The sequence below is a fragment of the Medicago truncatula genome, chromosome 4 (assembly GCF_003473485.1).
Source record: "Medicago truncatula cultivar Jemalong A17 chromosome 4, MtrunA17r5.0-ANR, whole genome shotgun sequence".
NCBI lineage: Eukaryota > Viridiplantae > Streptophyta > Magnoliopsida > Fabales > Fabaceae > Medicago > Medicago truncatula.
In genome coordinates, this window is record NC_053045.1 from 50,991,590 (window position 1) to 51,007,912 (window position 16,323).

The 16,323-nt window shown below is 31.8% G+C and overlaps 2 protein-coding genes and 1 long non-coding RNA gene across 4 annotated transcripts; 1 reads left to right on the forward strand and 2 right to left on the reverse strand.

Annotated features, from left to right (window-relative positions):
* Positions 1-141: 141 nt before the first annotated feature.
* LOC11416637 (uncharacterized) lies at positions 142-1,108 on the reverse strand. The gene is made up of 2 exons (XM_003608838.4): positions 856-1,108; positions 142-740 (listed from the first exon to the last, which is right to left on the reverse strand). Exons 1-2 carry the CDS (start codon positions 950-952, stop codon positions 325-327), a joined length of 513 nt encoding a protein of 170 aa, XP_003608886.1. The 5' UTR covers positions 953-1,108; the 3' UTR covers positions 142-324.
* A 4,725-nt stretch (positions 1,109-5,833) lies between these two features.
* LOC112421359 (uncharacterized) lies at positions 5,834-8,981 on the reverse strand. The gene is made up of 3 exons (XR_003011648.2): positions 8,572-8,981; positions 8,264-8,325; positions 5,834-8,015 (listed from the first exon to the last, which is right to left on the reverse strand). It is a non-coding gene; the product is annotated as an uncharacterized lncRNA (long non-coding RNA).
* A 5,219-nt stretch (positions 8,982-14,200) lies between these two features.
* On the forward strand, positions 14,201-16,298 carry LOC11416638 (uncharacterized). Of its 2 annotated transcripts, none has more exons than XM_024781900.2 (3): positions 14,201-14,785; positions 14,902-15,003; positions 15,222-16,298. In XM_024781900.2, the coding sequence occupies exons 1-3, from the start codon at positions 14,759-14,761 to the stop codon at positions 16,158-16,160; spliced, it is 1,068 nt and encodes a 355-aa protein (XP_024637668.1). In that variant the 5' UTR covers positions 14,201-14,758; the 3' UTR covers positions 16,161-16,298. The 2 variants fall into 2 exon arrangements, with proteins under 2 accessions (XP_024637668.1, XP_003608887.1); XM_003608839.4 differs by having other exon boundaries at positions 14,203-14,785; positions 14,890-15,003.
* Positions 16,299-16,323: the final 25 nt, after the last annotated feature.

Genomic DNA, 16,323 nt, shown 5'->3' on the forward strand with positions numbered 1-16,323 from the left:
GATAGTAAATATTACAATCCACTGTTTCAAATTAAACTCCGTCACTCTTATATAAAACAAAAAATTACATTTGAAAATAAACACACTATTAGAGTCTACACATAACAAGATTTATGAGCAAATAAGCAGGACAGAGTATAATTCACCAAACTTTTGGTTGTATTTAAATTTTAAATAATTCATGATACACATAGAGTGTAATGTAAAGAGCAAGATACAATACAATACAACACAATATGACAAATATAATGTAAACGCAGTAGGCATAAATTACCCACATTCATGCTTCCAAATAAAATAAAATAAAAACTATCACTTATTCACTCACTCACACAATTCACTTCTTGTGCCATCAGATCCAACAGAACCCAACGACGAAGCAGATCCACAGCAACTGTTCTTCATCGACGACGAAGAATCATATCCAGGATCCTTAATTTTATTAAAAAAATGAAGAATTGAAACATTATTTTGCCGTGGCTGTTCTAAGTTATTCTCAGTAGAAACACTTTCACCCAATCTAGTAACAACAATAGGTGATGTGTTGGTTACAGAAGAAGAATAATCTCTTCCCATCAATGTCGGAGAGTTTGAAGCGATTTCTGTTGCTGGAGTAGAATCTACATCCATACTTACTTCATCAGTAACTGAACAATCTTTTTTAAACTCTTCTTCCTCGTCAATTTGCACTGACGGTGTATCGCGTTTGGCTCCGAGTTTAAGCTTCATTAAAGTAGCCTCTGAATCAAAATTAAAACAAAACACGTATAAGAATTTTATCAACCAGATCTGAATTTGAAGAAATTAAACATGAATTAAACTTTTCTACTAATAAAATTGAAAGAGAGAGAGTACCGTAGATAGAGAAAGAATCGTCTTTGAGAATCTTTGACGGAGGAGAACCTTCTAAAGTGTCCAGCGACGACGGTGAAGCTCTGATTCTTCCGAACATTTTCTGAGAGGATGAATCGGGTCGGACCGGGTTGGTTCGGTTCGGGTATCCGCAGAGAAGAGTGAGGAATTTAAATAGAAGAGAGAAAGAAGATTAATTTGGCGCTGCTTTAGATTGAATCGTAGAATCGAAGCGGGAATCGTATTTCGCAAACTTCTTTTCCCTTTTATTTTTTATTTTTTTAAATTTTATCTTATTTAGGTTTTATTGATTTTTTGTTTTTGTTTTTTTTCTCAGCAATTTCGGTCAAAGTCGAACAAAAGTCCACGTTTGCAAGATTATGTTTGAATTTATTGGATTTTTGAATTTTGAAAGATTATGTTTGAATATTCAAAAAGTAAATTTTGCATTTAGAAATTTCAAATGTTGTTTTTGTTCCTTTAACTTCTATTTTTTTTTTCTTTCCCTATGATATGTGGAAATTGAAAAAACAACACTTATGTATTTTGACTGACATGTTTACAACAAATCAAAGGTTTTATACATAATAATTTCTTCTTAGTGGGTTAAAGAAGTTGGAATACAAAATAGAATGTCTATTATCATTATTATGGTGTCGTTTAGCATGGACTCATAGATGTATTGGTCCATACTGGATCAAGATTTCTGACCATTAGCTTGAACAAACTTATAGATCATATCTTGTATTTGCTGTATTATATCTCTCCACCCATCATTTTTTTATTCTTTCTCTTTATTCTCTTCCTCTCTCCAATAGAGAAGTGTCGAAAACCGTTTCCTCCTCCTAGCTCTCTCTCCTTAACTTAACTGCATAAACGTATAAACATGAGTTCACTAAATTTGCAGATTTGAGCTCATGTGTTCCTAATTAATAATTGATGTGTTCTTTAAGTTTATATCATCATCAGATTAAAATAAATGCTTCATATTCTTTCTAATTAATTTTATCCAAATTTATCTTTCGTGCGTTCTTCCCAATTTCATTCATCTTCACTGATATGTTCTTCCTAAAAATCCAGAGTTGAAATCAATCACCGATCTATTTTTTGACGAATCTAAAAAATGAGTTTAATCTTTTGATACATCCTCAAGATCCGTAGCTAATTTCCACCCTTTACTTTACAAACACCAAACCCCACCATTCCTCTTAATCAAGAACACAACTTACCCATTGAAATTGTCTCAACAAACCTAATATTGTCTTGTTCAGTTGATTTATTTATGTCTTTTTGAATGATTGTCTTGTTCAATTGATGTTTGTGGTATGTATTTATAAAATAAGTGATGTTTATAAAAAATTGTCTGCATGAATTGATTGTTTGTGTTTCTTGACCTTTTTTAAATTATAAAATAAAAATTTGGATTTGGAATTGGAATTTGTGTGTTTGTTGTTTTGAAGAAGATGATATAATGATGGGAAAATGCAGACAATATGTCGTTGCTTTTTCTACTTTTTAGGATAGTGTGTAGATGGTGTAGGGTATTATCGTGAGGCTAGATCAATCCAAGGGTATAAAGAGTTGGTCCGTTATGAACCAATTTTTTTTAATGGTTCATTTTATACGCCACCCATTACCATATCCAACAATACACAAAGACAAGGAAAGAGGAAGGAAATAAATAATTTTGGGTTGTAAAAGGGGTGTGAAGGTTTTTGCCCAATTATCACTAACCAATGAATCAATCTAAAGCCTTTGCCTTCAATGAAGGGTTTTCACAATTTTTGTATCATCATTTGTCTTCCCTTCTTTCAATTATCTATCAGTAGTATCCCTCGATTTGTAATCTGTATCCCTTGGTTGCAAACATACAAATGTAGAGACATTGTAATTGTTATACATTTGTTCAAATAATCAATGCAATATAGGAATATGAAATATAAACTTGATAAATTCAAGGTGGAAAATGTGCATATTTAAAAACACAATCTTCTTCTAAGGATGTTCCATTATGAAAGTTCAATTTTACTATGAAACCCCTTCATTTTCTTTCTTCTTTTTTTTTTTTTAAAAAAAAAGGAATTATATTACTAAAGGGCCGAGACTTTCCAACACAATGTGTGCGAGAAAGAAAAGCCTAAATCAAAGGCTACAAAGTCTCGAATGGAAGAAACAAAGAAAGAAAAAAAAAATTAAGTTATAGCACCCAAACACATATTTGGGTTGAACCACCAAAAATGATAATCAAAAGAAAAAGTAATTTCGCTTTCAACCACAAAAATGTCTTTAATTTAATTTTGTCAAGTAGGTAATTAAAAATGTCTTCTATGGTTTCTTTCATTCCATTATTCCCAACCCTATAAACCATTAAAATATAAATCTTACCATTTTTCACTAATTTTCAACCTTTCTAAATTTAGCACGATTTCACACTTACCTATTATTCCCAATATGTAGAGTAAAATGATTTTCTAAAAACTTCATTTAAGATTTCTGACTTAAATTGTTTTTCCTAAAAAGTTCATTCAAGATTTAAGTTTTGGTTTTAATTTATCGGAAAAATTATATTAAATTTTCCAACTAGTTTGACGGAAACATTCGAAGAGAAGTGGGAAACGGCCTAGGCACTTTATTTTGGCATGATCATTGGGTCGGGAAGTCGCCTTTGCGATACAAATATCCTCGACTATTTGATTTGGCGGTTAATAAGGATTGTACAGTGGCCGATACGGAGAGAGAGGGCTGGGAAGACGGAGGAGGGGAGGGGCGTGGCGAAGGCGTTTGTTGGCTTGGCAGGAGGAGAGTGTGAGGGAGTGTTCACCATTATTGCATCACTTTGTTTTACAGGTTAATACTATTGATAAATGGAGTTGGACTCTTGACACTGTACATGGTTATTCGGTGCGGGAGGCATATCGCTTCATTACTAATCATGGGGATCATTTAGACAGGAGTTCCGTTGACAAGGTTTGGCACAGTTACATACCATCCAAGGTGTCTCTATTTGTGTGGCGCCTCCTTCGCAATCGACTTCCGACTCGAGGCAATTTGTTAAGAAGAAATATTCTCCACGCAAATAATGTTATGTGCGTGATTGGTTGTGATGTTCCCGAAACAGCAAGTCATTTATTTTTACGGTGCGATAATTCATTAATTTTATGGTCATTGGTAGCAGCTTGGTTAGGCTTGTCTTTGGTTTATTCTAATGATTTACGACAGCACCACATCCAGTTTTGTTTTATGGCGGGTTTTCCTCGTGTACACACTCCTATTATACAGCTATTTGGTATGCTTGTGTTTGGTTGATATGGAAAGACAGAAACAAATGTATTTTCCAAAACGAGGCAGCACATTCTGTCAATCTTTTGAACAAAGTCAAATGTAATTCTTTTTTGTGGATGAAAGCAAAGAGTACTTCACTTAGTTACAGTTATTATGACTGGTGTACTCGTCCGCTCCTTTGTATGGGAGTGCATCAGTAGTTTTTTGTTGACGGTGTCGGTTCTTTTGGCACCGGGTTGTTTGTAAACTAGACCTCGCACCCGTGCTGCCGCACGGGTCATATTGACGGCAAATACACCATTCAAATAAATAAATAAAAAAGGGGCTTTAGAACCAATACAATGTGACTAATAAAATACAATTAAAATTGAGTTCATGTTGGTACATTGCGGAAAATTTCTTTGTAAACAATATTTGAAGTGTAGTGCAGCCACAAATAACACATTTTAGACAAAACAATCAACATAGATTTATATAATAATAAATTAGCAAGAATCGACAAGATGCTTCCAACCATACCCAAAACTGATTCACGAACATAAGCTTCCTTTCATTTCATCATTGCACATACGTCTATTCGGATTCTCGTCCAATATGGGGTTGCATACTCGTCCAATATAGGATGGCCTATACGACTTGTTATAACATATGGGGTTGCTTAAATTGTTACTTTCACGTGTATATCCATGGTTCAATAGTAATTTTTTTTGTACACAGAAGCTTACAAATCGAGTGCTCTCTGAATTTATTTTTTAACACAAAAATTGCCTCATATGGAAAGTCGCCGCAAAGCTGCAGTTTAAGCATAGGTAAACTGATAACAGTAATGAATTTTTCTCCACTAACATGAAATATAAGGTAGTGGAGGTAGAAAAAGCAAATGTGTTTTTGAATATGCATTCGAACACAAAAATTGCATTAGTTTGGATGGAATCTACGCATAACTAACTTGAAATCAGTTATGATTTTTACTATACTAACATGTAGAATAACGGATTTTTCAGCATTAAAGGAAAATGTTTTTTGAAAATATTATGAGCACAAAAACTACAATGGTTTTAGAGTCGCCGCTTTTTAAGATAATAGCTGCATGTTACACATAGCTAACCTGGTTTCAAATATGTTTTTTTTATACAATGACATGAATTATAAGGTAGACGAAAATGAAAAAATCCAGTGCTTTCTGAATTTATTTTGCACAAAAAAAACTGCATCAGTTATTAAGTCGCCGCTATTTAGGATATTAGCTGTTTTACGCATAACTACCATGATATCAGTCATGATTTTATATACAATGACATGATAACATTCTTGAGATAATGGTTGCATTGGAAATTACCATAATCAATGTTTGTACGTAAAATGGTGATTTTACCCGCAAAGGAGGAAAAATAGTACCATAAAGAGGGCCTAATAACAGATGGCACCTCTCACCCACATCAAATTTTTAAAATTACTATCTACCTTACGGTCTATGTCATTAGACAACAAAATTATAAATGTTCAATTCAGTAGTGTTAGAAGTAATGAAAAAAATAAATAAACTAACTTAACATGATAAACTCCATTCTTTCTACTGGACATGACAACAGACATGGGTAAATCAATATATGAATTAAGTAATAGTAGTTTTAGCACATTATACTATAATCACAATTAAACAACCTTTTTATAAGCATAATGAAACAGTTGTTCCCCATCTGCAAAATGTGTGGACAAAATTTTATCAAATAAACAATAAAAGATTAACAATCGCAACACATATCTTCTATTAGTTTCTTTCCTATGGACTACATAATTCGAAGTTATTCAATTCCTCAGTGAATCACACACAAAACAATAGTTGTAACAAATAAAAGCTAAAAAAAAAAACTCAAATATAGATGATAGCAGCAGAAGAGACACTGGTCTGTTTTCATAACCGCAACCACCACCTGAATTCTTCAACTTGCAATCAAACATACTTCGTTACCATTCCGACACTGATGGGTGAAACCCCACTATTTGACATCCTTATTATCTTCAACCTCAAGAGAACTCAAATACTTAAATATCTATCAAATAAAGAGTCGGAAATCAATTCAAATTTAGAAGGAATGAAATTTAGGACATGTAACCGGGCGTATTGGCAGCCAAAGAAGCCAAAGAACACATGACATTCATATTTTTCCTACTTGTCACATATTGGACATGTAACCGGGCGTGTAACATTTTTCCGCTGCAAATTACCCCTTGTCCAGTTGTCAACAAAGAAGCCTATGACGTATTCTTTACCTTTATGAAGAAAACACCATTTTTTTTTTTGACGATGAAGAAAACACCATTGTCCAGTACAATTGGATACATAAAAACTCAATTTCATATGGACAAAATAATGTTGCAGACCTTGTGTCATGGTGAGCTGTTGTTCAGTACAGTAGGATATATATGAGTAAAAGTTCTTTCTGGTCCTAGACAGTAGCAGAAAGAAAACATTGAGCATTGTTAGCAAACTCAAGTATTACAATCATCACATGAAAACCATACCTATCATTGCATTGCGGTTTATTTTGCATTTTCGACAAACTAATTTTCCTTCAACAACCATAACAGTAGAGGCACATTTATTATCATATTCAACTCTGACTTTTTTAGGTGATAAACCACAATTGCAAAAAATAAAATTTAATGAGATCAATATAACTTTAACTCATGTTCTACCCAAACTTTTGATTAGGCTTCCCTGAACATTTAAGCAAAGTAAAAGAAGAAAAGACTAAGAAAGTTATACTTTGTCTTTCACTAAATATTTCAAGATTGTACCATAATATAATTAAAATCTATAAGGCCAAAAGAGATGTGAAATATTATCTATAGCAAAACAACCACAGGAATTTAAACCATCGAAAAGGGCTCAAAAGGTTTGACCTATCATAAACAACAATTTTCAAACAGTTATTTTTCACATTTGAACTTGTGAAAATCAAAAGAGTAAATCACACTGCAAATCAAGACATTAAGCAAACTGAATCTGTCACTATACATATGGGCATTTACAAAACACTCATTATTGACATGGTTGCATTAGTGGCACTATAAAAAGTTAGTGGCACATCAAGACATTAAGAAAACTGAATCTGTCCCTGCAAAACATCATTCAACGACTAACTATAATGCAGTTCACCCTTATAGAATGTGGCAGAGCTAAACAAAAGCAGAAAAAAAATAAATGACTTGTATGATTTACAAAAGAAGGCAATTAATGATGTACTGAAATAAGTTATAATATATGTGAAGCAACACTATTATAAAAAAAAAAGTGCGTGTGAAGGAAAATAGAGTAAAGATAATGCATTTGCAAAGATAAAAAAAGAATTTTTTTTATTAGGATATGGGTTATTTCAATATTCACCGGAAAGGAGAGATTAGTTTTTCTCAGTTAAGTATCTACATTAGAGATAACAGAAGAATCGTAAGTCAATGAAAGCAAAACCAGCCAAAGCAAAAACAACTAAATCATGTAAGAAAATCAGAGAAAGAAAAGCTCAATTGAAAGCTAAATCTACGCACATTTTTACCTTAAACAATATACGGAAAAAAAGCTTCTAGACAATAAAAATGTAAATGAAATAATTTGAATAAAAGTAACCAAAGTTGTGTTCATCCTCACCCTTGCCTTCATCTTTCATGAAAGCAAAACCAGCCAAAGCAAAAACAACTAAATCATGTAAGAAAATCAGAGAAAGAAAAGCTCAATTGAAAGCTAAATCTACGCACATTTTTACCTTAAACAATATACGGAAAAAAAGCTTCTAGACAATAAAAATGTAAATGAAATAATTTGAATAAAAGTAACCAAAGTTGTGTTCATCCTCACCCTTGCCTTCATCTTTCATGGCAACCTAAATTAAAAAAAGGGCTGCAATTAAACTTTTGAAAAGAAAGGAAGAATATTATCAGTTAAGCAAGTCTTTAGACATGTATATTAACATCAGGTGGCTATAAGCCTACAAATGTAAATTGTTATTGGAACCTCAAAATGCATGACCATTTATAAAATATCAAAATGTTTGACCACTTTTCATAGAAGCGTTATATCAAACAGGTGGTGGTGGCAAAAGTAAGAAGAAAAAATGATTCATAAGTTTACCTTTGTAACTTATCCCGACACATCAAGTGGTTGTTGTTGTTTCCATGAACATTTTGCCAATGCTGGAAGAAAGAGAGAGAAAAAAAAAACAAAAATTTTCACCTACAAATCAGCTTTCAATGGAAGTAATAAAAACACTAAATTATCATCAAAGAAAGTTGGAAAGAAAAAAAAACATGATGAGAATATTAACATAGACCACGTATGTTTTTTAATTTTTTTTAATTTTTATTTTTTTATATATTTGATGGATGCAATTGAAAGTGTTTGGATTGAAAATAAAAATCAAGAGTTGAAGATGGTTATACCTGGGTCGGAAAAAATCAGCCCACCGTTCCTAACCGCAACGGAGCGTGTCGTAGAAACCAACAGATCGAGATGCAGATGATATCGATATCCAGATTTGATGCGAGATTCTCTTCAGGGTATGTTCACTCTCACTCGCGCGGTGGTTTCTGGTGGGGTGGCCGAAACTGGAGGCGATGAGGATGAAGAAAAGCAGCAATTGAGAGAGGAGAAGAACAGTGATTGAGAGAGAAAATGGAAAATGAGAGAGAAGACCGGAGGTAGAGGAAGAAGCTTGTTAGGAGAATGAGAGAGGGAGAGAGAGAAAGTGAATGATGTAAATCACATAGGAAATGGAACAACATTTATTAACAACATTTGAATTTGAACTGATTGTTGCATCGGAAATAACAAACTTTTACCTACATTAGTTTTTCAAGAAGTATAAATGCACCTTGGGGTTTTGAAAAGGTAGTTGTGAGATTTGAATTTCAAATTCAAATTTCATGAGCATTTTTTTCCGCTCAAAATCTAGGTTTAGGGTTTTGAAATGCTTGTTTACATTGTACATTAGGATTAAATAATAAGATAAGATACTTAGTGGTGTTGCACTCTTTGCATATCTTTTGCCGGATGTTTCATGCGCAATTTTAATATATCTCATTTTAGCTTGTGCAGAAAAAAAAAAATCCAACTAATATTTTTTTAAGATAATTCTTATTTTAATTATGAAATAACTCAAAAATTGAAGGTAAACTTACCGGTAACATAGTCCAAACCGAAATACTTGAGGTAATTTTCCGTCAAAATAATTGTAGATCGGAATACTTCAAATAAGGTTTTCAGGAATTTTTTCTAAATTGGAAAAGTTACAATTTAGTTTTCTGAAATTATTTGTGTACGAAAAATCTAAGAAATTTTTTCGAATTTGATTTTGGAAACTAACCCTTTTGTGTAGCGGAATACTTTAATTTTTTTGAGAAAAAGTGAAGGGTTTTAGTTTATATATGAGGTCAAAATAAACGGTTCACACAAACTATACGAATTAGGTTATAATTATTGGGATAGGGTAAAATTTTCTGAATGCTAGCATGGAACTAACTTATGTGGTATGCAAAGATTTACTTAGTAAAAAAACTAAAATATTTTACACCATTGAATCTTTGTGCTTTATTAGATCTCAGGCAAAATACATTTTTTGTCCTTTAAGTTCGACAAAAATATCAGATTAATTCTTTTAATTTTTTTAAGTTTTAAATAGGTCTTTATTACCTTTTTAAGAACCTATTTGAAACTTAAAAAACTTCAAAACCTATTTGAAACTTAAAAAACTTTAAACTAACTCAGTATTTTTGTCAAACTTAAATGACGAAAAAGAGATATTTTGCCTAAATCTTACAATAGATCATCATCGCTAAATCGTTCCTCAATTATAATATTATCTTTAACAACATTTCTCAATTATAATATTATCTTTAACAACATTTCACAGTTATCAATTTTATTTCTTGCCCTAATTACAATATTATCAGTATATCAAATAACTGAAATATGAAACGTCTCACAAAGAAATTAATTGATTAATTTAGATACGTGTATTTGAAGGACAACGACCCATGATTTATAAACTACTTCCTCCATCCCGCAATAAATGACTTGTTTGAAAATGTGCAATTTTAACCTAACTTACTTTGACCATATTTTTCTACTAATATACAAAGATAAATAATATCATATAAGATGTCGTTAGATTCGTCTCGATGAGTATTTTCAAAATATCAAATTTTCATAATTTTTTTCAATATATTATTCAAGATATTTAAACTCAAAATTACGCATGGGTATGCGTAATTGGATCAACTAGATCACTTATTAAGGGACAGAGGGAGTAAAAGATATACTCGAAACCAACGACATCTACCCAAAATGATTTTTAGATCACATATAAAACATGATTTTTAGAAATGCATATTTGGCCTGTAAGAAATCACTGGGATGAACACGTATCCCCATTGGCATTAAGCACGTGGCCATGATTGTAGTTGGTATGCTAGTGTTGTAATCATTTAACTTATTGTAATCATCTTCTGCAATGTTATCATCATCACACTTTCATTCGGCCCATATATTTTGAACATAATCGCAACTTTTTAGAAATTGTAATCATCAATGTTGAAATTATATTTTGAACATAATTGTAACTTTATAGAAAATTGTAATCATCATTGTTGAAATTTTCATATTTTAAATACAATTATGCAAATGAGTTTGAAACGAATAGATAAGACGAGAGGGAGAGAGTATGAAAAATTTGAGATTCCAATTTTTGTTGACAAGTATGTTGTAATTTACTGAAGTGTCATAATTCATGTTATATTATGTCTCATCTCACCGATGAATAATAGTGTTTGTGCATTTATAATAATACAATAGACTAATTACATATAGAAAAAAATGATGTTGGTTGGATGATAAGTAATTACCAACAAAACTCTCATAATATAAGGTCTACCTCAACTTACAAATATCAATATTTAGACTGGACATCATCAATGATGGCGTTGATCATAATTGAAATGTGCGACTACCTAAGATGCCATTCATAAATGAGCACTATTTTTTTTAATAATACATACAATATAAATATTTAGAGGTGCAATGATTTTTTCTAATATTATATTTCAAATATTATAGGGTAACATTTTTTTGTGCTTATGCACCATAGTTAACCCTACTAAACACCATCACATAAGCTTAGATATAGAACCTTGCACTTGTATATACATAATCTTTAAATGATTATTGTCACTTCATCTATAAACCAGAAAAATAACTCCAAGGTGCGGGTGCCTAAATATTAACAAAAAAAGAAAGAAACTTTCGTTGGGTAACCATACTTTTAGATCAAAATTAATTCCTAATAACAACATGTTTTGTTAACAGTTTCTAAACCATTAAAGTGACAACTTTTCACTACTAAAACTACGATTTAAGACCAACATTTTTTGTCATACACATCATTTGTAAATGGGAATATGACATTCTTTTCTCATAATAGAAGCTTAAGTTACAGTTGTTTCTCCTTATCGTACAACCTACAATCTATTTTCTCGATGTATAAATGTATTGTACTTGGTACATTTTAGTATTAATGTGTCTTACCAAGTGTTGTGGATACAAATAGTTAGACATTTCACTCACAATCATTATGATTTGGATTTAAATCCAAAATTCCGCAATCGATAGATTATACAAAATTTTTTATTAATCTTCAATACAAATTTTTTTATTAATCTTCAGATTGATCCCCAAGACCCCTTTTAATGATTGTCTAAAAACACCTCAAGTGCAATCTCCAAAACATTTTAAATGAGTAAATCATTAAATTGGTCGGTGAGTCTATTAATAACTCAAAATGGTCCCTATCTTTGTCAAGCTTTTTTCAAATTGGTGCCCGACTCTATTAATTGTTTTGTATTTTAAGTCATTAATGTATCAAATAAGATCTAAAAGGCATTATGTCATTAACCACTAAATAATATCCAAAAGACATTGAACTATTAACATTAAAAATACAAAACAACTAATAGAGTCAGAGATCAATCTGAGAAACGTTTGACAAAAACAACCATTTTGAATTATTAATAGACTCAGAGATCAATTTAAGAATTTGGTACAAAACAGAAACCAATATATTACTCATTTTAAATTTCCGAAAACTAATCATGGACACAGCGAAACACCTATACTTGTGATCGCCTCGCCATTAATGTCAAATTTACATGCCATTTTGAATATTTCTTCAATGCCACACGAAATTTACCAGTCAATCAACGAATTAACCGAATGCAGGTTGATCCATACCTATCTTATCTATTTAGTCTCTCCAAAATAATGTTTTTACTATACCATGGATTATACCTCCGTGCTTAACATTTTTACCTGTGAAAATCGGAACTAGATATAGCTGGCTTAGTAGAAAAGGGAGGGAGATATCATTTAAGAAATAGTTACACCAGAGATTATACAAATAAAATATACATAATAAGAAATAGAAAACATGTGATGGTCCATGTTTGGATTTTAGTAATAACTTTAACTTTAATAGTTTTTTTTTAAAAAAAAAACTTCGACAATTTTTTTGTTGTTGAGGGATTCGACATTTTTTTTGTCAAGTAAAATTTACCTTTTTTAAGATGAATAAATGGGATGATGGGGGTTCGAACCCTGCATATAACAATGCATGTTCCTGTCAACTGAGCTATGCTCACGGGACAAACTTTGATATTAATATGAACATAAATAGACCATTTCTTATAAAATCAAAATTGTAATTGAAAATTTATACATGCCGACAACCAGCTGCTCCTTTCTGGATGACAATTTCAATATTTAGTGCAAAACATATACTCTCTCCGTCCCAAATTGTATGTCGCTTTGGAAAAAAAATTTGTTCCAAATTATATGTCGCTTTACAATACCAATGAAATATTAATGTTACTTTTTCTATTATATCCTTAACTATTAATTACTCCCTCTTCTTTTAATTATTTCATTTATCTTTTCCATACCATTTATTAAGGATAATTTTGTAAAACAACTCATAATTTCTCTTTCCCACACAATATTAATTACATTTCTTAATACGTGTGAAATGGCCAAAACGTCATACAATTTAGGACGGAGGAAGTATAACATTAGAATATTTTTTATTGCATATCTGCATTACATTGTATTGAAAATAATATCAACATTATTCTGATATAATTCAATATGTCAATTAATGCATTTCAATTAACGTTTTATGAGCATTTATAAAACAAATTAATGAAATGCTTCATTATTATAAGGTTTAATTGCACTTTTCATCCCTATCTTTTACCAATTGTGCGATTTTGCACCCCATGTTTTTAAACGAGTGATTTTGCACCCCATCTTTTTCCCCCTTTCTGATTTGGAGGCCCTCCATGTGTTTTAGTGATGATGTGTTTGATTTTGATGACGTGTCTTCATTTAATGTTTGTCACGTGTGTAAATGTAATTTTAAAAAAACAAAAAATTGATTTTGAAAATTAAAAGAAAATGCAGATCTTGTTAAATTAAAATTAAATAAAATACAAACAAAAACCAATTAAAAAAATAAAATTAAAACAAAAATCAATTAAAAAAATCTAATTATTTATTTTAATTTTTTTCATTTGGATTTTATTCATAGAATTTTTTTTAAACAAAAAATATCGATTACCGGTTCCGTTCATGGCAGAGCTACTGTCAATTTTTTTCCCTTTTAATTTTGGTCACCAAATTTTTTTTCCGTTTCTTTTAATTTCCAAAATCAATTTTTTGTTTTTAAAAAATTATATTTACACATATGGTAAACATTAAATGAAGACACGTCATCAAAAACAGACACATCATCACTAAAACACATGGGGGGCCTCCAAATCAGAAAGAGGGAAAAAGATGGGGTGCAAAATCGCTCGTTTAAAAACATGGGGTGCAAAATCACACAATTGGCAAAAGATAGGGGTGAAAAATGCAATTAAGCCTTATTATAAATAAAAATAAAAATGTGGCCGGCTGGTTTAGATTGGTGGACTATTAGAACAAATTAAACTCCGTGTAAGTCATTGCAAAGTTGCTTTCAAAACCTTTTGCCGAAAGCTCTTCTATTAAATCTTCTATGTTCTAAAATAAAGTTCCTTTTCATTTTAAAAGCTTTATTTAAATTGTGTTTGGCCTGCATTCTCTTTCAAATTTGTAGAGAAGTAGCTAATGAGGTCAAACGGTATTTTCCCATCAAAATTCTGTTCAGGTTTATTTCTATGTATAGGAGACAAAAGTGCTACAAAGTCTTCTTCAAACACTTAACCAATGAACTTGTTTTTTCATAAGATATGGTTAAGAGTTTATGGAAAAAAACTGAAAATAGATTATGAACATGCCATAAGCTATTTCTGAGTTCTCTAAACATTTTCAGAAGTATTTGTGCTAGCGGATCAAATGAGTCAATCTAAACAAATCTTAGTCTGAAAACCACTGGCAGGTAAAAAGCTATAACTCTAGATAATTATGTGCAAATCAAGGTTAAGGTCATAGGAAGTTTATCCATCACCTAACATCATAGGGCGATTGCCAAGGTGTTAAACACTAAAAAGCCAATATTATTTATTTCTGCTAAGTGGTGAACACTGAAGACAAATATTACCAATGCGAACAAACATTGGAGGATCTGAGGTAAGGCAATTAAAATTCGAAGCAGCATTCACTACATGTTTATTCCTACTTGTTAGTTCTATTTCAATTTTCAACTGCTTGAACAATTCTAAACTATATGTCAGGAAATATATCAGGAAATGGTAGAAGATGAAGTTAAGGGCACTCATAAAGTTCCTATTGGACCAATACACAAACCAATAGCACAGAAGGCCAAATCAGACAGTTTGGTCGTGAAGGTAATTTGTAAACACTCAGCTTCCCTGTAAGTGGCTCTGAGTTTGGTGAAATCACAGTGGCAATGTGGCATCGTGATTTTGATGAAGCTTAAAATGTAGCTTTTATCAAAATTGCAGCTGCCGTAATTCTCGCATGCTCACGGCTAACTCAAATATGCATGTAATGTTGCAACTCCATTTTGAAACTAACAAAAGACTTGTAATTGGTACATAAGCAGAAAGCACATGTGGAGATTCCTGCTCATATCATAGCTGAAGCAATATCAACAATCCGCGGTATTGGCCTTAGATGGTCAGGTCCAATTACACCGAAAGAAATGGAATGTGTAAAACAATATGTCCTAGCAAAGTATCCAGAATATGCAAATCTCATTGAAGGCGATGGAAGTGGTACAGATATGTCCAGTTTTATGATCAATGGGGAGCCTTTAAAATTACCACTGTCAGATGATAGTAGAAAGTCATTAAGACCATCTTATAATTTTGGAAGCGACCCTCCTGAAATGGATATGACACAGCTAGAGCCATCAAGACTACTTGATATTCTCAATAAAAAATCATCCTTTCCTGGAAGATTCATCTCGATCCCGGAAATTCAAGCTCAGAATAAGGTTTTGAAGCATTGTGGTTTGCCTGATGCTGAGTATTTGGTTCTGTTCACTCCAAGTTACAAAGATACTATGATGTTGGTAGGGGAAAGTTACCCTTTTGTTAAAGGAAACTACTGCATGACTATACTTGGTGAACAAGAGGATTATATTAAAGAATTTGCTTTTTATAAGAAGTCTAAGGTTATCCCAGCACCAAAGACATGGCTTGATTTAAGGATTAGAGGGTCTCAGCTAAGTCAAAATTTTAGGAGATGTAAGATTAGTCCAAAAGGTTTATTTGCTTATGAAGCAGATGTGAATGGGAAAATGCATTGGATTTCTGAGGCTCGTAGGAACTATTGGCATGTTTTGCTTGATGCATCTGCAATGGTTGTGGGAAAGGATAGGCTACATGTTGGACTTCATAGGCCTGATTTCTTAGTTTGTTGTCTTGATAACACAAATTCCAATCCTTCAAGAATCACTTGTCTATTGATCAGAAAGAAAAGTTTTGACACCTTCCAATTCTTCATCTTAGTAGTTGACAATGTTCAATTGGTATCATGAATTCTACAAAAAAGAAAAACTCTGAATTTTCCATGTGTACTTTGTTTTAGACTGAATTTTCCTTGTGATTTTGGAACGGTTTTTTGTGGCCCGACCAATTTTCCATAACAATTAGTCTGTTTTGCAGTTTTATATTAACACGGTCTCTATTAGGAAAGTACTC

What these genes read in the sequence shown, in the direction of transcription:
- LOC11416637 (XM_003608838.4), bottom strand. Translation starts at nt 952, where the DNA reads ATGTTCGGAAGAATCAGAGCTTCACCGTCGTCGCTGGACACTTTAGAA. An exon ending in CGATTCTTTCTCTATCTACG is followed by an intron (nt 741 to 855) that starts GTACTCTCTCTC and finishes ATTTTGATTCAG; the next exon opens with AGGCTACTTTAATGAAGCTT.
- LOC11416638 (XM_003608839.4), top strand. Translation starts at nt 14,759, where the DNA reads ATGCGAACAAACATTGGAGGATCTGAG. An exon ending in CAAACATTGGAGGATCTGAG is followed by an intron (nt 14,786 to 14,889) that starts GTAAGGCAATTA and finishes ACTATATGTCAG; the next exon opens with GAAATATATCAGGAAATGGT. An exon ending in CAGACAGTTTGGTCGTGAAG is followed by an intron (nt 15,004 to 15,221) that starts GTAATTTGTAAA and finishes GTACATAAGCAG; the next exon opens with AAAGCACATGTGGAGATTCC.